Here is a 22,499-nt window from a genome sequence, read left to right on the forward strand (position 1 = left end):
GAGCCTAGGGGCCCGACGCCACAAAGGCTCAGTCACCTTTGATTTTTAGTTTTATTTTAGGGGTGACCATCTTGCAGGCAGGTTAAAAACCACACTGAACTAAAGTAGAATATAAAATAAGAAATAAAATAAATCCCATTAAAAATGCATAATGGTAAAAGAGTAAAATAAACAGATAAAATAAAAGTAAAGTATATACACATAGCTTAAGATAAAGGTTATGACTTATATATATATGTATATACACACACACACACACACACACACACACACACACACACATATATAAATAGACAACTTAATACTGACCAAATAAATAGAAGTGAAAATGTAACAGATTAAAATATATAAATAAATGTAAAAGCCACATGAAAAAGATAAATCTTAAGTTTTCTCTTTATAGACAACTTTTACATGTATTTATATAAGATAAATCTTGAGTTTTGTATATAAATAAATATTAAATTTTGTATGTAAATAAATGTAAAAGCCAAATTAAGAAGATACATTTTAAGTTTGCTCTGAACATATTTTAAAAAGCCAAATTAAAAAAATAAATCTTAAAAATATTTTTAGGATTTATCTTTAATTTGACTTTTACATTTATTTATATACAAAACTTAAGATTTATCTTTTTAATGTGACTTTTACATTTATTTATATACATAAAAATATAAACACATTTTTCAAGAGCAAAACATATATATTTTTTATTTTTTAGGAGTTTGTTTTACTTTGAAGGCACAGCCGGAAGTCGCTTGTTGTCAGTTGGCCAGCTTTGTCAGTTGAGTTAGTTTCTCCTCGGGCGGAAGGAGGAGTGTGTGTCGGTCTTTAAGGAGGAGTGTGTGTCGGTCTTTAAGGAGGAGTGTGTGTCGGTCTTTAAGGAGGAGTGTGTGTCAGTCTTTAGGAGAAGGTGGACATCATGTAGTCGTTGAAACATTTAGTCCTCGGTTGTTCTTCCTCCGTCTTTTGCTTCACTTTTTAAAAACAAACCGTCATCATGTTCCTGCGCGGATCTAAAAAGCGACGGTCCAACCGCTCGGTGAGTGTCTCTTTCTTCTTTTTACACATATTTCTCAACTCTGCGAACACTTTTTATAACCTGTTACAACACAAAACTCAGTTTAAAGTAATTTATCTGCTTTTAGTGTAACTGTACACTTGAAATAGTCCCAACAGAAAACGGCTCAAGCGGAGCTTTGTCCCACCTCCACCTGGCTTTTGTGTCCGTAAATAGTTTTTGTGTTTGTTATAAAGTCCCGCTCCTTTCCTACACTTTTAACAACTTAAATTAAAGTATAACACCGTGTACAAGAAAGTCCCACATTCTTTGTTTCGTGAGTTCATCTCGGGCGCCCCAGGTACAGTCAGGAGGGGTCAGACTACGTCATAGCTCCGTGTACCTGAGCAGGTAAGGGATGTGGTAACCTGAACATGTTTATTACCTTTTTTTTTCTTTTTCTCAGGAACAACAATTGATGCTCTGTTTATATTATTCTCTCGTGTTGGACTTTTGCCCAAAACACGGCCTATATGGTCAGGTTACTGAACAAACGAGGCTTGTTTTCGTGGATCAGACTTAAACAGCTGTGTGGCCATGAAACATCTGGCTCTGCAGTGAACTTGGACTAAATCCAGACAGTCACTACAATCATACCACACACTAGTTGTTGTAAACTTCACATCCAGTGCACCACTTTCAATAACAAACCAAAAAAAAGATAATATCTCTTTCTAAAAAACTCTGTTTGCATGTTGATTTATTATGTATTTAATATAAATCCTGCAGTTTGCATGTGTGTAAACTCCTAAATTAAAAATATTTAAACACCTGAGACACCTGCTCCCGCCTCACACAAACAATAACTACACTCAGGTATGTCATCAATATTTTATGCAACACTCCCATTACATCAGCACATGAAAAGTGAGTTTTGACTCGTGTTACGACGCCGATGTTTACACGTGCAAAACACTTTTTTGCAGGTGATCAGAGCGAGGATTAGATTGATTTACAGCTTTTACACTACAATAAAGTACTAAAGCATTTTGTGCATTAGTGTGGATGAATGAAATGAACAATGAGCACCTCCTTGACCATCTTTACAATCATTTTTATCTCCTAAATTAGATTAAATGTTATTTTAGACTAATAGAATAATAATTATACACAAATTAGTCATAATTTTATCGCCAGAAATCTGATCTGATGCTCTGGGACAAGGCGTTTTATAACAAATGTTACCACAACACTTTGATTAAGCCTGCTTTATTTCACAATAATAATATATTATATGTAATCTTCACAACTCAAGCCCAGAGCAACTTCCAACACATTCAAGATGTCGAAACACTTCATTTCCCAGAGGGAATTTTCAGTTGGATGAGTCGTATCCGCTCACAGAAATCTGATATATTACAGACGGATCAAACACAAAGTGTTGCTGTCGTGTTCTGCTTTGCCAATTCAGGCACATTAAAGTGGAACAAGAATCCATCTTTGTATCTGTCGAGCTGTTGTAGCGTGACAATGTGTACTTTAACGTGGGGATTTGTGTGAAACAGCTTGCGATCTGACCGGTCAGTAAATGCCTTTACAGGCAGATAGAGCAGTTGGTCTTTTTTTTTGTTGTTGTTGTTGCATGTCACAGTAGATTTGATGATAACTCTTCATTGTAGCTGCTTTGGTTTCAGGGTCCTCGCATTGTAACGCTGGCTCGCTGCCGTGGATCAGAGCCATCATTAATATTATCAGTTCCACCTGTGCTTTTCCTGCAGTAACAAGGCGAAGCACACACAAAAAAAGAGGGCCTATTAAAACATTTCTCAGCAAAAGAACTCCCCCCTCGTTACATAAATCCCAAGCTCGCAGCGGGCGCTGTCGCAGATAAACATCTCAGTCTTGCCGAATGACATTTTTTTTGGCAAACTCATCCAGTTGTTAAACATTGTTGTTTGAGTTCGCCTCGGCAGCAGGAAGCGGCGATGCATAAACCATAGGAGCAACGAGAAGGAGCCACAGAAAAGGAGGTTTTAGAGGAGGAGGGGCTGCAGGGCCTGCAGGCTGTCTGTTCGATCCTGTCCACTGAGGAAAGGTCTACCTAGTCAGCACCTCTGACCTCTTCTGTTAATGTTTAACTCTTCCTACACCACAGCCTTGCAAAACCGAATGACAATCACTGTCCCCTCTCTCTTACTTAGGTAATAAACTGTTTAAAGTGCTTTGCTCCTACCTCATTTAGCATTTCGTTTTGGGGCCTGATGACATAATTCAGGCGTATTAATTCATCCATTCTCTAATCTCATTGTAAGTAATCTCTGGCTTGAACCAATGCCGTTTCCTTCTGATGTCAAATAACAAAGCTGGCAGCCTTTCAGCTTGTCCATTACCTGGTTACACGGTTACTTGGTAGCAAAAGAAAGAGCTCAAGCAAACCGAGGCCCGCACCATGTGATTAAACCTTATACCCACTTAGTGAAAACAAAGGAGCTGATATGAAAAGTCTGACGCCGGTCTAAGTGTGAGCATGTGAGCTGACGTGAACTTGTGAGGGTATTATTTACTTTACCCACACTTAGTTTATAAGAAACTTCCTACCCACCACTCCCATCACATCCTTCACTTGCAGCACAATAGGCAAAAAAACGCATTGTTGAGCCATAAACTTGACGCATTATCTTTTGTTGAGAAGTGAAAGGACACACACATGAAACCTACAAGTGTGTGTGTGTCGCCTCGACATATAGGACACTGTCATCGTGATAAGGAAACGTAAAGCTACTCGGCTGCGTCTAATGTTCATGGTTGTCCTTTTTGTTTTTATCAAAACACAGGAGGAAATTAAAGGTTCCTGTTCGTGATCATCTAATAATCTAGTTTAATTTTGTGATCACACGCAAGTGTTAATTAGAACCAAGCTGACAGGTTTCTCCTGGTTATTTTGTTGTTCTTTTTTAATAAACTTTATTGGTTTACGTTTGTCAAACTTGTCTTGAACATTGTGAAAACTCTTTAGGATGTTCTCGTTGTTTGTCGGCACTTGTCAGTAAATTTAAGGCTTCTCTCAGGATTCCTAATCCTTCATTATTCCTTACATGATTGTACCCACGCTCATCTCTTAACGACCACCTGTCCTTATGTAATCAAGGGAGCGTCAGTGCCATGAACTTATCATTTTTATATCCAACAGTTTTTAGAGAATTAGTCCAAGTCATTATACACAGTTTAATCTAATGTAGGCAGATATCATCATCACCATACTGATCGATATGAAAACATCTCTGCTATCTAAATTTCCTTCAGCTCTCTAAAGGTTGCTGAGATGAAGATCTGACTACACAAGAGTAATCTGACCTACAGCAAAGTCTCATTTATCTTACCTGATTTAATGTCACACCTAATCTCTGAAACATTCCTAATGTATCATAACCATCTTTAAACTTCACATCTATGTCTCATATCCATTGTCAGCGTTTTGGCCGAACCAACAGATAAGTTCAACAGGCAACAAGCCTTCAACATCAGCTACCTTGGTATCTCTCATGTTTGGATTTGTTTTATGTTCATGAATGCTGTTGTAAAGAAGTTAGTGCTCGAAATTGTCCGGTTAAGATGAAACAGATGTTGTACGCTATTAATTATGTTAGGCTGCGCTTAAAGAAACATTGTGTAGAGATTGGTATTTGGGGGATTGAGGACACCCAAATGTGTAAGCGCAATACCACAGTTATAAAAATGTAAAACTGTACACATGTATTTATTATGATTACATTACTTATGATAAAAAAAAAATAGTGGGTCAACAACTTTGCTAAAAGCCAAACATCAAGCAGCCAGCTAATATTACTCGCTTATTTAACAAAGCTCTCGCCGACGACTAAAAGTCAGTCCCAGAGTTACTCTTGTGCAGCAGCTTCTCGCTCAGTCACTCTCTTTTCCTCCGTCCTCATTGGTCTCTTCACCTTTGCCATGCTCTGCCTCTCGCTACATTATCCACTTGTCTGCCTCCTGGTGCACCTTTCCAGCGCTGCTTCCTGCCCAAAATCCAAAATGCCAACGTAAACACCAACACTCCCTCTAAAAAGCAAACTGAGCTAACATTATCTAACAGCAGCTACAGTTCGCAGCAGTTTACCGTCCATCAGTTAACTCTGTAAATCACAGGGAGTTGAGGCGGAGCAGCCGGAGGACGTCAGAGGGAAAACCAGAAAACATTTTCTCCATTAAATATGATCCAGTTACACCAAAATCAGTGAAATAGCTGGTGGTGTGTGACTTAGTGTCGGGATGTCTTACCCTGAAGCCCACACAGTGCAAGAACAGGCATGTAACAGAGGCACCAATTACAAGTCAGTGTAGCATGAAAATGATTTAAAGTCTGCTACTTTATGAAAGATAAGTTACATAACGTCTCTTTAAAAGAAAAAAAAAAGAAAAAACAAGTGCATGAGTGGAGAAAAATGACACTGACATATCAAGTGTCGTTTCATTTCTTCACTCTATGAATGGAAACCCTGTAGTATCCTGAAGTGTAATCACGGCTACAAGTCGGCCACTGGTGTTTTTATCCTGCAGCTTTTTACTCCGGCTCTTCTGTGACCTTTATAAATATAATATTTAGGATTGTAGCCCGTACACTGGTGTTAAACGTAGAGGAATTATATAGTGTGTGCCTCCCTGGCTCTGTCTCCATGTCAGCGTGACAGCTCGGGAACTCCTTCCTAATGAAATAACAAGGGAAAAGGTCCAGTCACCCAGAAATCACCTGCACGCTTCATTTAAGCCGCCTTGTCACCTTTCATACCTGACTCTGTTGACGACAATCAGAGTAAATCAAAGAGGCGAGCGGCATGAATGAGCGAGACAAATCCCAGCGCACAGGTTTGGCATTTAAAAAATGACATGTAAATTATAGTTCACTGTCATGAAGGACTATTCTGGACTAACTAGTTCACGTTCCTACGAAACTGGATACAGCCATCCATGTAAATTTATCTCCGCCATAAATCATTTAACAAACTACTAATTAAAAAAACACACACACAAAATATGACTTTATGTTCAAAAGTACAAGAAAACAAGCTTGTTAATTGCCCCCAGTTCTTGTATCCGTGGTTTCCCATGGCATTAGCGGAGCACTTACACCCCATACAATAACCCTCACAGCCCTCAGATATCAGCGAGATAAGTTAAGCAAACTCTGTGTTAATCAAAGGAATTGCATTGCAGTTCTTGGATTTTCTCACAAAGAGCTCTGCATGGGAAAAAACAGGCTCGACGTGAATGTTGATGGTTTGGTGGTTAGAGCTTCTGATGAACTTTGAGGTGTGTGTGTGTGTGCGTGTGTGTGGTTGGAAAGAGAGAGATCAAAACACAGCTGAGCAGGTATGCACAGGTACCTCGCTGTATCACATATCTGCATTTTATTGCTTTGCTCGTTAAACTCATGCGCAGGCGAGTGTGCCCGGTTTGTTTGCATGTTGTTTCTTTAAAAAAAAAAAAAAAGCTTACAAAGAGTTTATAATACAGACATAATTTCTCTGATAACAGTTTTTTTATCACAGCTGCTGGCAGAGGTGGCCTAGAATCAAAACAAAGAAAGTGGAGACAAAGTGACTACATGGAGAGGGAAAGGGTGCAGCTCTCATCCTGTGTCTGCTTCCTTCCTCTCATCTCTAAAAAGAGGCCTATGCCTGCAGCCTATAGTCACACACACACACACACACACACACACACACACACACACACATGCCAGGCTGGGATATGAGGTAGCCGGTTTAGTGCTAAGCTGTTCAGTCGCTGTTGGCTAACTCCGATGCACCGCTCAGCACTTTTGGCAAAAAGGCATTTTTTGGGGTGGATTTTGCTCCCCTCATCAGTCTGTACATCACATCACTTACAAAACACACACACTTAATAACCGTGGATAAGTTTTAAGGAGCGATCAAGCAGACAGGTTTTTATCTGGATAAATATCACTTAATGCAAGAGTTAGTCCTCAGGAGCTGCAGTGTTTTGGTGTCACACCAGACTCCGGGAGAGATTACCGAACTGTAAAACTGACGTCACTTAGTAATACATGAGAAATCTAAAGGCTGCCCACACTCCACCCCAAACATTACTGATTTAAAGGCTGAAGCGACTGACTATAAGTGCATTCTAGCCCGTGGCTTAAACACCACTCACTCACTATGATGTTGATGTTTCTGCAGCCGTGTCTAGCGAACACCGTATGTTGTTTTAACCTCACTATATTGTGCAAAAAAAAAAGAAAACGGTATGAATGGTGCTTTATGGGGAATTGTGTGAGCTGAACGTGACTTTGTGTTGTGTTTTCAAGCAGGAGGAAGAGGACCCAGACAGAGGGCAGCCGTGTATGCGCTGTGGAGACCAGTGCCCCGGCTTCCGCGTCCATGGCTGGAGGTATGAAGGGTGGGGGGGGTCTTAAACATTGCCGGCGCTGCCTGTAACCTTAGCAGGAAATGTTTGTCTTACACTCTATGCTCACCTTTGTTGGAGTTGCACAAACTCCTGCTGCTTTTTGGATCTGCTACTTAAAAAACGATGTGTATAATCAGCTATTTTTAACCATTTTAAAGTCACTTTGTGCACAGAAGCAGAAGAATTTTAATTCAAGCTATAATCTTTTACACACCATCAATTTCATACTGTATATAACCAGTGTTTCTGATTATATGAACACCCAGCTAACAGCGATTTCAAATGCTGACTGTCAGATACAGTGTGCAGCTCTCAGCTAGGACACATTTTGATTTATTCACTAAACATAAAGACGCTTTTTCTGCTTTGTGGATACATAAAACTGTCGTGAGTCGACCTATGAGAAGCAGCGTTTCAGGGGTCAAACAGTGTGCGTTTGTCTTTACGTATCTTAGGAAGGACAGCAGCATTACCGCAGACGGAAATCAGCTTAACCGTCATCTGTGTACACGATGAGTGCAGATATACTGTACATTAAAAGACAACAAACATGACCCAGTCACGGCGCCGCATGATATTCACAGAGCCGATCAGCCTTCCTGACCCCCGCGGTCATGAAGAATCAGGACTGTAGGCTCAGTGCCATTAAGCCCCGACATCTGCACCATAAGCAGCTGCATTTAGTCTGACTTGACTCCCATCTCTGTGTGAAAACAGAAGCACTACAGAGCAGCGGGATTACCGGACAGTCATCCTGCAACATTGTGCTGCTCCGGCACCTTTTAAATTTAAGACTTGTTCCTGTGTCATTGTAGCGTTTGTCGTTTATTGTACCGAAATAGAGCCATATGGTGGATTCGCTCACCGAGAGGCTTTTTGAGATGAAAGGAACACAACAGATCATTTTCTTTAGAGCAGATAAGCCGAGTGTTCATCTGGATCAAGTTTTTATGGACGCAAGGCGAGCTCTACTCAGCAGATGGATGAATGTTTCCTAGGAAGCCCGTCTCGGGTCTTTGAGTATGTTGTGGGAGTCTCTGCAGCAAAAAGAAGATATGATTCTTGTCATTCCTGCTTTTTAAACTTTGGCACAGGCCCCTTGAAATGTCAGCCTACATACCTCTTACACCTATTTGTTCAGGGGTTGTTAACCGCTGTCAACCTTCCTGACCCTAACCCTAACAACAATCTGTTTTATTCTGTCGAGCAGGTTCTTGTGTGCTTTTGTTCGAGCCCCCTTTTCTTTCTTCCCTCCTTTAGTCCTCCAGTGAATATCCAGCTGGTTGGGTCTCTTGGTTAGTCTAATCCCGTCAATCATGGTAATAAGATTAGGCCTTACTGCTGTGATAGTAACCCTCTCGACCACTTCATACCTCCTTTCTCTTTCTTCACTTTCTCCATTTCACTTTCCCTTTTCAAATGTGACATTTCTATTTCATTAAGTGCTTAATATATAACAAATAACTATTTGTTTATTGCTAATACTTCATATAAATATAAAAGAAGCAAAGAGTCAAGGATGTATAATCCAGATTATACATCTCATTTTTCATCAAGTACATGTCCTGTTGTGTGGTTGCAGACTCTGTAAAGTACAATCACTAAATTCAACACACACTTCGATGAATGAAAGGAATAAATACGATTTATTTCTGGTTACGAAAGCCCACGTTCACGATCCCAGATGGGTGCTGCATGGCTGTGGCTCTCTCCGTGATGGAGAGAATAAAACAAAAGGCGCAGGAATGCGTACTGCATGTAACCAAAAGACTGTAATTGTATCTTTGAGCTTTTTCAGTTCTGTTCCCTCTATTCAGGTCAAGACAAAAGCTTAGAAGTTAGGATGTAATCTAAAACACGTGTGGCGCTCTCTACCTCCGGCCACACTCTGCTGTAAGTCTAGCCCCTGCACACATCGATCTGTTTACAGTATGTTTAATCTGTGTAGCATTAACATAATGCTGTGGCTTATTATGCATTTGTCTGGAGGACGGATCTGGAATGACATTTCGGGTGAGGTTACAAAGGGAAATGTCTCGTTTAGACATTGAAAGTCTCTTAGCTGATCTGGGAGAGTGAAGAACATGAAAGTGATTCAATGATTGAGATTTATGGGGGTCAGTTTTTAAGACCCCGGAGTCCGTTGCTAATTGCATCTTCTTTAACAACCAATTTAGAGTCACACCTTCCCCGATGGAGAATATCACCCAAATGACTACGGGCTTTAGCCGCTGATGCTCGCTGAGAGGGAAGTGATCCATCTTCATCCCGAGCTTTCTCAGACAGAGCTCAAACCGAGGTGGGGGGCAGATGGTGCTTCCGCTGCCCAGCAGCAAGCGAATTGAGTTACTTTTGACCCGCAGGTCCCCACCATGCTTCAAAAGTGTTCAAAGTCGCCATTGCTATTAGTCTGGGTGGCCATGCGGCAATTACTCAGTCACTAATTAGTGGCAGAGAGTTATAGGACAAGGCCCATCTGTTTCTTAAAATCAGATCTAAGGAGGGTTTCACGATACCCCACCGTAGTATTGATTATCACACCAGTAGCACACATCTGAAGGATTATTTTATGGGAGTCTCTGCCAGTTTTAATAACCATATATTTGTCTTTCTACCTAAAAACTGTTTGGAAGTTAGCCCTCTAAAACAGCAAATTAACCAACGATACATTTCATTATCGACTCATCTGCTGATCTTTTCCTTTAATTATTTATTTGTTGGAAGAGAAGATGTTCAGTTTACTCTCAAACAAGACGAGTTTGTTTTTTTAGAAGCTGAAACCAAGAACCAAGAGAATATTTGGCCTTTTTATCAATTAACTAATGAATGAATCTCTGATCTGTTTCAGCTCCAAGTTTCAGGCTAAGCAACGTTGCCGACTCTGATGTTGGAGTTGTTGAATTGTTACTTTTTTTTTGGGCATAAAGCCGAGATGTATCGTGACTGAACGTCACACGGCCTGCTTGATATTTCACCAGAGACACTTTGTGGTCATGCGTGCCCATCTTGATCGCATAACATGACAAATACCTCACAGCACAGCGTTGCTCACAGGCGGCTCGAAATCTGCTTCACTTATTCCTATGATTAATAACTGCATCAAAGCAGCAATCACCCATCTGTTATGAATCAGTCACAGCAGTGTGGTCAGAGGAGAAAAGACACAGTGAGTTTGCTTTTCGTGATTGTCACTCGGAGTCTGATAATTCGTATCTTCAAAGGGCGACGTGAGTAAATAGTCTAAATCAAAGTGTGTGAGGGAAAAGCCCGCCGTGTATGTGTGTGTACTTTAGCTTATCTTTTTTAAGTAAATTTAAAAATCACATGAGCATGTGTGCACCTCGAGAAGTGTGTTTGTATTTTGTGCAGTGTGTGGTTGTGTTCAAGCCTTTTGTTTGAGACCCACTGTCAGCACGGAGGAGGGTGGGAGTCAGGGGGTGGCGGGGACATTGAAAAGAGCCGAGCGGACGGAGAAATTATCACATGGAAAGGAGCTGCCATAGATTATCCTGCTCTCACTGACAGACAGGCTGTAGTCGGCGTCTAACGGATGCAAAGCTTCACAGTTTGAGAGGAACACAAGTCTGGATGGGACAACGTCAACAAGCCAACCTGGACTAATTTGTCATGATTACAGCAGGTACCTAAGAAACCATATTTTACTGTCTTAGAGGATTACAGGGACTGGGAACTCAAACAGTCATTAAGTTGGGAGATGTGGGTAGACTGGAGGTTTTCTTTTTGGGTGTGTGTTTGTGTCTTGAAGATGATTCTTCTTGTGTTTCATGGGCTGAATTGTTGTTGTTTTATACACATCTGTGTAGACTTTAAGTGCAAATCATGACGTCAAGTACAGTCAGCGTTGTTACTTGTTACTCACCTTCCTTGTACACAGCTGGCTGCCTTTAATATATTACTGGCTAAACTCAGGTGGAGGATAACTTTACTCTGTGTGTTCGACAACATTAAAAGCTAATTAAGCTGTTGTGGATATCCAAAGGTTCAAATGAGTTTATTTCAGCTTCAAACAGTGTCGATATTCAATCATTCATTCATTTTCCATGACTGCTAATCCTTATCAGCGGGCTGGAGCTGATCCCAGCTGATATTGGGCGAGAGGCAGGGTACACCCTGGACAGGTCGCCAGTGAAGTGTCAATATTTAATTTCAATTTACTTTTTCCATCCGATACTACACGGCTTTATTATCTACAGTTCATTTCATTATTTTTTAGTCCTAATTATTTCGTGTCTAATCTCTCAGCGGATTATCTATATCCGGTAAACATGAAAAATAAAAGATACATAATACAGAATAATACCGGCACCAGCTGTACCAACACGGTTTCGATCCAGAAAAGCAAATTTAGACAGATTGTTGATTTCCGTCCAAAGCAGCATCTCCTGGTAACTAACACACATGGCTGGATGTGGATGCTTCTTTGTATTTCTCCAGCACAGTTCGGATATATACAGAAACAAAGTACTTCTTAATTAATAACATTTGTATGTGCACTTTTATTTAGACACTTACAGGGAAATTTAGGGTACTACGAGTTGGTTTCTTTCCTCACAAGCAATATTTTAGACACCACTGACAATAATTTTCTCAACTAATTGTTTGTCTTATAAATGCCCAGAGATCAAGTTTTTTATACGACGTGCTTTATCTATGACCCAAAGATATTCAATCTACAGTGATAAAAAGCAGCAGATGCGTACATTCAGGAGGTGGGATGAGCACTTTATTTGACATTTCTGCTCTGACTAGTTGCAGATTTCTGTCAGAACATTTTTGACTAATCATGATGATACGTACGAACCAAACTGAAAACCAAAGTGACAGCCGCCTGGTTGTCCTCTACAAATTTCCACCGGGACAATCAAAGTATATTTGATTAGATTTTCCTTTATTTGAAGCTTCCTGATTTATTTAATTTTTTTGACTTATCAGCACCGCATGTGGTACATAGCCACAGGGGACACAGCCTACTTGCATTACATCAGAGGCTTGTGACTCAAATAATTGTACAGGACAGGGCTCGGCTCAGCAGGGGTTTGTAAATTGCAGTGCTGAAATGCCCCCCTCAGAAATGTGCCGCTTTTAAGTTTACTGAAGTCCCGGAAGAGAAATAAAATACACCATACTTTGGCGGCGATGATTTGCTCATTTGCGGGTTCAGCGTCTTGTCTGTTGTATATGTGTTGGAAGCGTATTTATGTTTCGGCATGTGCACAAACCAGACTTTGGTCAAACTCTGCCCTAATGGTAAGATATGTGGCGTGCAGCCTGCACAAAGAGGGACATGATTTGAGACTCTCCTACATACTTTCAAACCCCAAACTCATTCAAATTGGCACTTTGTCATCTCACAATTACTGTAGGTTGCATGTGAGGGTTGGCACCCGCTGGTGATTATATCCCTGCTACAAATGCTTTCATCATGTGGAGGCTGGTGCTGGCCGTGATGGTGGTGGGGGGAGATGGGTACTGGTGGGGTGAGACCGGGTGAGACGTGGTGCATCTGCCATCTGTCCCATAATGCCAGGACACCGGCTGCGTCCTCCTACCCGCGTACATCGGCATGTGCGTCGCAGTCCCCTTTGGTAACAAAGACACACAAATACAGCTGGGTTCAGATTCGTGCCAGCGTGGCTTAGCCTAAGCTGACTTGGTGTGTTTACTATTATTTATATTGGTTCAACCTGTTTGGTTAAAAGCTTCCAGTTGCATATTACAAGAAGATACCGGTCTGGGCCTTAGAAAACAATACTGGGATCACATGGTAGTTTCTCTGTTTTGTCAACAATAATTAAGTCGTGTTGGGTAAAGTGAGACATGCAGCAATTATCGCTAATATTTGAGAGACTTTTTTGATGAGACCATTGATTAGAGGAGCTCTCATGCCGTCTACTGAGTGTGTTTGTGTGCTAGCTTTTTGGTTTTGTGTGTGTGGGGGGGGTTGGGTGCTGGAATAAAGCAGCTTTGTGCCTTGTGAACTTGAGCCACAAGTGCCAGCTGGCAGTCCGTTGTGCAATCGTAACAGAGATGCACACACACACATGCAATACATGCTGCATATGGCCACATTGTCCCATCCACACACACACACACACACATATGTGACACCCACACCTCACTTTCACCCCCGAGGGGGCTTTACTTCTGACTTCACCAGGTCCCACACACAGAGGCACGCCCACCACCAGATTGAATGTGGTGAGGAGTCCGAGGGAGAAGACGGGGTGTAACACGAGGCTGAGAGAGATTATTACTGCCGCCTTCACCTCCCTCTCTTGACTTGCCTCGGGACAGGCTTATGCCAGCGACCTCATTTCCTGCCTGTTTGGTCGTAGCTTGTTTGGGAGGTCCTGGTCCTGATGCAGAGATGTTTAAAACGTCATGTGGGCATTAACTGGACTGTCCGGTCCTCAATAACATCTGTGATCACACTGACTAGGACCAGTTTGTAGGATTTAGTTGCAGATTGCAGTCCCCTCGTGTCACCCTCTGCCTCCTAGAGTGAAGGAGAAACTACAGTGGCCATGAAAAGCACACAAATCCCAATACAGCCCAATACAGCTGGTATTTTTGTCCATTCTGGTGGACTAGTGGGAGAGGACCTGCAGCATCTGTAGATAAAATTCTCATTCTAAGGTAACAACATAAACTTATTTTAAGCTGATAATACACAAATAAAAACATATTTCTACGTATTATATCACATATCTGACATATTTTGTAAATAAAGCTCCCCTAGAGTTTGTTTTTGTGTCCTAGTGTGACAACTGTTGTTTTAGTAATTTTTTATATAGCTGCATGTTGAGTCATCCTCAAGAATGTGTGTGGGCTGGTTTGTGACATAATCTCCAACGCAAAGTGTGTTCATAATTATTATAGTTTGGGAGTGCCCGTGCTGTATCTTATGTGGTGCAAACAGAGTTATTACTTTGAGCGCCGTCTCGTTTCAGAGCTGGCCTTTCTGCCTTAGAGCGTAAACAACTGAACCTGTCGAGAACGTCTGCTAGAGCATTCAAAGCAAACAAATTGATATTGATGAAAACACTTTGGAGTGTGTTGGGGTCAACATAACACTATCCCGCCGAAATGTCATCTGTTCTGTAGTTTATCGACCACCCACTGGGCCGAATGTTTTCTTTGACTCGTTATCTGCAAATCTTCTTATTAGGAATAAACCTGCCTGTCATAGTGGCGTTACTTAAAGAGTCTAATGTTTTCTATGGTGGCACAAAGTTCAAGAAACATTTCAGATGACACAAAATACATGAACCTACAAGACTAACAAAATAAATATGTGACAACACTCTGCTTTTCTTATATTTTACAAATAAAGCAGACACGATAACAAAAACATAGTGAATCAGGGGTGTTTCAGATCATAATGAAAATAAAGCAAACTAAACGGAAGAAGCTTGTTTGCTCTGCTTTAATAGTAATCCTTGGCACCTAATGAAACCATAGAGACATCATGCTGCCACTTCCTTGAAGTCATTAAAGCAAACCTACCTGTAAAGGAGGGGCAGTGGGAGCACTTAGTTTGACCTAAAAGATTACTTTTCAGCACTTTAGTGATTTACCATCTGTTTGCAATGATGCTGAGATTGTGATGTATGCAGACATGAGAAAAACACAAAAGATATCACCACAAAATGAACTAAGGAAATGAAAAATGTTGCACTCTAAATAATGAAAAGACTGTACTTGATCAGTATAAATAAAGTTAGAAACTATCCTGACATCTGCATGAATGATCAAAGAATTAAAACATTTGGATGAATTTAAAACCTTGAAATGTGAGAAACTTCTTACTTATCTGCACAGGGCCTAGGAGCAGGAAATATCTATTTGCTAAATCCTGGTAAATTCGTCCCTGTTCAAATAAAGAAATTCAAATTAGGCTAAATTCCTGATTTGACTATATATTTTTCTGTATTTCTACTTCAGCAGATGGTACCAGAAATGACTGATTCAGTCAGGTTCAGATTTTAGGGCTGTTGTTTGCACCTGAAGCTCCAGGAGAACCCTTCCTCCTCTTGTTGAAGTATTTGACATTTGATCTTCTTTAGCTTGAGTTATAAATCAGTTTTTTTTTAAAAGTCCCCGGGGTTGAAGCCCAAAGCTGTCCTTGTCTCCACAGGAAGATCTGTGTACATTGCAAGTGTGTGCGAGAGGAGCATGCCGTGCGCTCGGTGCCGGGCCAACTGGAAAAGATGATGACGAAGCTGGTATCAGACTTCCAGAGACACTCCATCTCCGACGACGACTCGGGCTGCGCCTCAGAGGAGTACGCATGGGTCCCACCTGGGCTCAAGCCCGAACAGGTAAGCAGACATAGAGTGGAGACAAAGAGAAATGCTACGCAGGCACGCATGGAGCACGCTTCCACCTGGACATGTTCATACATACTCAAACCATTCAAGAATCATGGGAAGAAAAAAAGATTCAGCGTTTTTGATTTATGAGCATAATTGAATAAATTGCTCTGTAATTGAATAAAAGGCTGTCTGCATTCTGTCATTTAGACCTTTAAGTGAACCTCTCCTCTCACAGGTATACCAGTATTTCAGCTGCTTGCCAGAGGACAGAGTGCCTTATGTGAACAGTCCAGGAGAGAGATACCGAATCAAACAACTGCTGCACCAGCTTCCTGCCCACGACAGTGAGGTAACGTCAGTAGTGCGTTGACATGCCAAATACAGACAAACCTTCAGTCCAGCTAAACCACAATAACACAATAATACTTTGTTATTATTCATTCTTTCAGCCTCCACATGGATGCTGTTATCAAGAATACAGACTTTTTACAGACGAGTTTTTTCCTTTAATGGAAAATAATTCATTTTTAAAGGAAAGAACTTGTGTGTTTATAATTAATATACTTTGGAAATGCCTATTTTGGATGAATATGTGTGTCAGTGTTTGTTTCAGAGCAACATCTCTGTTAAATAGAGCGTACAAAGCAAACAAATCAATATGAAAACACTTTGGAGTGTGTTAGGGTCGCTGTAACACGACCCCCTGAAATGTCATTTGTTTTACTTGCAGTCTATCGACCACCTGCAGGGACAAATGTTTTTCTTTGACTCTTTATCTGCAAATCTCAAACGATATGATCATAAAGAAAAGTTCAGAGACTTCAACACGAACCGACTAGACAGAGCACGATGAGACAACGAGAATAACGAAGTCTCCCCATACTCCACCAGACAGGATAACAAAACATACAACTTAATCATACTCTTAAATTAGACAATTTTGGCTACCTCCTATTGTGTCCTGTGTTTTATCTTTAAATGTTATTCACAGTTGTTTATGATTTATCGTGAAATATTCAAACTGTACCCATCATTTCTTTGACTGAAGCAGTTTGATAACAGCCAGATAACTCAATATATCTATTATTAAGACACTCGGATCAGTTTTGCCTCTCTGTTCTTTTTTAAAATCTAGTTTTCCCTTTCTGTGTGTCTGTGTTTGTTTTCGGTGCACCACCCAATAGTTGTACAAAATGTAACCTGAAAAATAAGAGGAGGCATCTCAAGAGGCCTTTAAACAATAAATTTGTTCTGAATTATAGTTGTATAATTATGAACAGGGCCAGAACAGAAAGCTATAATTCATCTTATTGAATCTGAGGCTTGGAAATTATATTCATATGCACGTCAACACGTATGTTCATGTGTTTCTTGCAGCCCCAGTACTGTAACTCTCTGGACGATGAGGAGAAGAAGGAGTTGCGTTTGTTCAGTCAGCAGAGGAAAAGAGAAAACTTGGGCCGAGGCGTCGTCAGACTCTTTCCAGTAACCATGACTGGAGCCATCTGCCAGCAGGTAGAGCCACATTTTAATTTTATGTTTGGAAAACATCATTAAACAGACCATTATAAAGCTCAAAAACTGCCAGTGAATGCCTATGAAAGCACATCAGAGACACGCAGAAGAAGAAGTTCAGGTGCAAGTAGGTGCAGGCATTGCTCAGGGGCCACAGCACGCATGAATGATTACAGGGCTGTATGAGAAAACTTCACTGCAACCTGCAGCGTTCATCATTTGTTAAAGGCTACACCATCGAACTTCCTTCCCTCTGCACCACCCTAAGCCAAATTTGTTTTTCCAGTGTGGCAGACAGATCTGCGGTGGAGACATAGCAGTGTTTGCCAACCGGGCTGGACACGGCAGCTGTTGGCACCCTCAGTGTTTCCAGTGCGCCTCCTGCAGCGAGCTGCTGGTCGACCTGATCTACTTCTACCAGGAGGGACAGATCTACTGCGGCCGGCACCACGCCGAGAGGCTCAAGCCCCGCTGCCAGGCCTGCGACGAGGTGACTGTCCTGCCAAGTTTCCCCCAACCTGTGGAGTAAACTAAATAAATAAATCAGTGTGGCTGCTAGAAAGCAAGACTAAGACTTCACTGTACGCAGTCCAGATCTCTTTGGCCTCGTCTTTACTTTCTCTCTCTACCATGAACTGTCCACTGAATATCTTAAAAACAATGAAAGAACCGTGTGTGTAAGACGTGAGAGTTTCTGTTCAAAGGTAGAAAGATTCTTTAACGTATTCTCAAATGAAGCAACAAACCCTGCTGAGGGTATAGAGGAGTATTTGCAGATTTTCTGTGTCTCTTCTTTATTTGAATGCCTTCTCAGTGTGACTTAAGAGATTACTTCACATAGCTGACTAATGGATCTGGCACGACTGACCTACGAGAGTTCGGAGGACAGCTAAGCCTGCAACCGAGCGCCGATAGCATCTTTTTTTCCTCCGTCTTGTTAACCCAAATCCTCAGTACTCAACTCTACAACTGTGGTTTGTTTACTTGTGTTCCCACTGCTGTACCGAGTGACCTCCCTCTCTCTCTCTTTCTTTTACCGTTGTCTCTTAGATTATTCTAGCCGACGAATGTACAGAGGCAGAAGGAAGATACTGGCACATGAAGCACTTCTGTTGTTTCGAGTGTGAGGCTGCGCTGGGCGGCCAGCGCTACATCATGAGAGAGAGTCGGCCGTACTGCTGCTCCTGCTACGAGTCCCTGTACGCGGAGTACTGCGATACCTGCGGAGAACACATAGGTACTGAGCAAAGTCTGAAGAAACTCATTTACTACTAACAGCTAACAGCCATTGACAGGCAGATATTCTTCTGTTACTTTAAGTGCACCTATTTAGCATACATATAAGCAGTATACAAAGCACAAAGAAACCCTGTCTACCTCTACCAGCTCCCTGTTTTGCAGATTTCTTTATTACCCCCCAACCAAAAATCTAGATTTAGTGGGTGTCAGCGCTCCCGGTGGAGGAAGTGTGGATCAGTTTCAGCAGAGCATGCTCACAGTGCCCTCATGTTTAGCCTTTCTGGAAAGAAGCCATTAGGTCTCAGAGATCCTGGACCTGAGATCTAATTTCTCATTTACCTTTTTTGTACCTTGGAAATATTCCTAAAGGTCTCAGCAGGAGTGACTTTTTATGGCTGCAAGTGATAATTACAAAATGCACCAGAGGAACTCTCCCACCATTAACCTCCTCATTAGCCTAATCAACTGTCCACATTATGGAGAAAATGACTTTCACCCTTCGACTACAGAAGGAGATGTTATAATAATAATCTCGATTTTTTTTTTTTCCACTTACCTATTTTTCGTTGCACAGATTGGGATGTAAAACTCCAGACCTCGTCTGTTCTGTGTTCACATAAAAACAAACAAAAAAATAAACTAAATAGAGCCGTTTTCAGCTCGTTATGTAAATGTGATGATAGTTTAACGCGTTGGTCTGATGAAGCGGCTGAATCACTTTTAGTAATCTCACTACGTTGGACTGTCGGATTAATGTAAAGGCCACAACAACATGATAGAGAGGAATGAATTGTCCTGTTTGCCTTATCATCTTTTCCAGACACAATAAAAGCAGTTTAATAACCGCTGAAAGAACACAGAGAACCATCTCATGTTGATTCATGTCTATGAAAATGACTTTTTTTTCCTCTCATGGTTTCCGGACAAAAGAGGTTTAAAAACAGCCTGCGTACAACCACAACAATATTCGGACCAGCTGTCTCCTTCTTTGTATTTTAAAGTTTCTTTTCATGCCAGCTGCATGAAGAAATTATAAATATATCCCGACAAACCTCCTTACATAGAGCCTGAGAGCAAACAAGTCCTGACATAACGGCCTGTCTTACAGGCAGAGGTGTTCTCTAATAAACAGTGAAAGTGATGAAAAGGTTTATTAGCTGTGAGAAGCCAGCAGCGTAAATGTCACAGATGAATTTTCCCCCAGCAATAAAATTCATAAAGGCAGCTTGAGTATCATGCAGTGAAGTTACAGTTTTATGTTTTTAGAAATACAATTAGTAGAAATATGGCAGAGCCGAACCAAACCGCAGAGCTACGATATGTGTACACACACTGAGATAGATTTGCATCAAGTCTGCATCAGTCACAGATGTCTGCTGTAATCATGAAATCATTTCCTCTCAGGTATCGACCAGGGCCAGATGACATACGAGGGTCAACACTGGCACGCCGTGGAGTCATGTTTCTGCTGCGCTCGCTGTCGGCTGCCTCTGCTCGGGCGTCCCTTCCTCCCTCGAGGGGGGCTCATCTTCTGCTCCAGGCCCTGCTCGCTGGGCGAGGACCCCAACAACTCTGACTCCTGTGACTCGGCGCTGCAGAGCCAACCTCCTCAGCACAGACGATCCGGGACGGGAGAGAAACACCAGCAGCAGCCACAGTGCGGTTCTCCGCTGCAGCCACTAGAGGGCGTCAAACCTCCTATAACTCCTGCAAAAGACTGCATTCATGCTGCAGTGGAGAACAGAGGTGACGACTGGCGTTAGATTCAGATGTTATATAGGTCACAAAGCCAATAACCTGTGGAGACTATTCTCACATTTGTTTCCTCTTCCTCTCTCAGGCGTCCACTGCACAGCACCAGTGCAAAACGGACTTCCTTCGCCCAGCGGTCACCCTCATCCAAGAGGCTCCTACTCACCTCTTCCCCACATTCATCTCGGAAATGGCTTAGGCCCAACGTGGCCCAGCGACCTTCCACATTACAGTTTACTGCCAGGTGACTGTGGCGTCAAAGCTCCTGCCGGTGGTCTTCAGTTCCAGGGAGAGCTTAATGGAAATACTGGACTAACCGGTCTTAACTCAAGAGGAACCTCTTCTGCTAAAGACTGCAGGAACTGGGTGGAAAGGACAAATCAAGTTATGCAAGGTATCTTAAAAAAAAAAAATCGATGCTATCAATATTTTATGATTATCTAATCTAACCCAACTCTGATTTTCTCCGCAGTGTTTCCTCCTCAGAAGAACCACCTCATTTCTCCTGACTCGCCTCCCCTCCCGCCCGACAACCCGTCCATCCTCCCACCTCCTCTGCCCGTTAAGTCTCGTGACTTGACGCCCCGGGATTCACCCTCGCCAAAACTCCCCCAACCAGAGGTCAGACCCTCGGATTCTCCGCTGCCCCCGCTGTCTCGCAGCGGCACGGCGAGGGTCAGCTTCAGAGAGCCAATCAGCAGCAGCTACTCTGTCGACGAGGACGAGGACGAAGATGAGAATGAGGAGGAACTGCAGGAGGGTGAGGAGAACCAACAGGATGAAGAAGAGGTGGAGGGAGGTTTCGGAAGCAGGTTGCATCTACAGAAAGGCATCCCACCTCAGATGGATCTGCTGGGTAAGAAAAAGCTTGGAGAGAGCTGATTATTAACTCATCGCAGAAACTTTCAGAGTCAAGTTTGTTTTGGTTTTTTGTTCCAGATGGATCCTCTTACCACCAGCGGAGTCTACGGCGAGGGTGGAACCGCTGCCGTATCCCCTCCGACCCTGCGCTGCACCCGGGAGCAGAGAGGCGCCCCCGACGCTCCCGAGCCGACCGACCTCGGCTGGACACCCTGGACAGGAGAGGCGATAAAGACAGAGACAAGCGCTGCTCCGTGAACTCCGCCTCGCTGACCCTCCAGTCGGGCCATTACAAACACGAAGACTCCTGCTCGACCTGCTCTTCATCCTCAGACTCGGAGGAGGAGGGCTTCTTCCTGGGGCAGCCCATACCTCTGCCCCCGCAGCTCCGAAAGCAGCAACCCGAGGACGGCAAAGGCAGAGGAGGGGAGGAGGAGAGGGAGGTGCAGAGAGACTGGGGACTGAGGGGGAGTATACGACGTGGGCGAGCTCACAGTCTTGGTGCAAAGGACAAAGATAAAAACTGCGCTATCTCCTAACCCACGACGACACAAGACGAACTTCATTAATCTGTCGCTCAGCCTGTTTATTCCAGACTCACACCGGTGAACCACGAATGAACCTCAGAGAAAGACCTGACCTTAACTTTACGGCATTGACTTCTCACTGTCGGACTTTGAGATGTTACACTGTGGAAAATGTTGTGATTATTGATAACACACGTGTGGATTATATTTTAACTCGCGCCTGTTGGTTTGAACACAAACTGACTTCTTCATCATTTAAATATGCAAACTTACAGCGTGACAGAAACTGACCAACACCCTCCTCAATCATTTGTTTGTTAAATAAATATTGAATATATCCTATTTTTAACTCTACTGTAACCGTCTTCTGCACTTCTTATGTGCAGTTTTTTTTTATGTGGCTGTAATAGATTACAGTTACAAACACTAAATGGCCAAATATTAAGGGATAAGTGTGTGGACTTCACTAAACTGTGCTAGTTTTATGCTTTGAAAATCACACAAAGGAGAATTTTAGATTTTTTGTGTTGTATAGTCCAAATTAAACACTTGAAAGTTTCTATACGTTCATGTCTTTAATAAAAAAAAAAAAACACTTCAAGGTCATTTATTTTTATATGTTTGGTGTAGGTCGCTGTTCTTTCTTGTTCTGTTTCGGGTAAAAGGAAAGTGATTATAAAGCCTGTTTCTGTTTCTCTTGATTCTATGAGAGTCCCATGGTGATATTAAATATTAAAACTTGTCTAAAGTGTTTGTCCTTCATTACACACTCCACGTCACAAACTGTAGATTTATCATAACACAAGCAAACAGTGCTTATCATCAAAC

At 42.1% G+C, this 22,499-nt stretch overlaps 1 protein-coding gene across 3 annotated transcripts; it reads left to right on the forward strand.

The window, feature by feature from the left end:
• The first annotated feature begins 769 nt into the window (after positions 1 to 769).
• Positions 770 to 22,413, forward strand: prickle3 (prickle homolog 3). 3 transcript variants are annotated; one of them, XM_010748352.3, is made up of 11 exons: positions 770 to 1,042; positions 7,341 to 7,423; positions 15,600 to 15,783; positions 16,013 to 16,126; positions 17,155 to 17,292; positions 17,579 to 17,782; positions 18,343 to 18,529; positions 19,936 to 20,277; positions 20,372 to 20,677; positions 20,756 to 21,139; positions 21,223 to 22,413. In XM_010748352.3, exons 1-11 carry the CDS (start codon positions 1,001 to 1,003, stop codon positions 21,681 to 21,683), a joined length of 2,445 nt encoding a protein of 814 aa, XP_010746654.2. In that variant the 5' UTR covers positions 770 to 1,000; the 3' UTR covers positions 21,684 to 22,413. The 3 variants fall into 3 exon arrangements, with proteins under 3 accessions (XP_010746654.2, XP_019112786.1, XP_019112797.1); XM_019257241.2 differs by having other exon boundaries at positions 7,344 to 7,423; XM_019257252.2 differs by lacking the exons at positions 770 to 1,042; positions 7,341 to 7,423 and adding an exon at positions 10,996 to 11,081.
• Positions 22,414 to 22,499: the final 86 nt, after the last annotated feature.

This window comes from Larimichthys crocea, chromosome XV (genome assembly GCF_000972845.2).
Source record: "Larimichthys crocea isolate SSNF chromosome XV, L_crocea_2.0, whole genome shotgun sequence".
In the NCBI taxonomy this organism is placed as follows: Eukaryota; Metazoa; Chordata; class Actinopteri; family Sciaenidae; genus Larimichthys; species Larimichthys crocea.

What these genes read in the sequence shown, in the direction of transcription:
- prickle3 (XM_010748352.3), top strand. Translation starts at nt 1,001, where the DNA reads ATGTTCCTGCGCGGATCTAAAAAGCGACGGTCCAACCGCTCG. An exon ending in AGCGACGGTCCAACCGCTCG is followed by an intron (nt 1,043 to 7,340) that starts GTGAGTGTCTCT and finishes TGTGTTTTCAAG; the next exon opens with CAGGAGGAAGAGGACCCAGA. An exon ending in TACCTGCGGAGAACACATAG is followed by an intron (nt 18,530 to 19,935) that starts GTACTGAGCAAA and finishes ATTTCCTCTCAG; the next exon opens with GTATCGACCAGGGCCAGATG.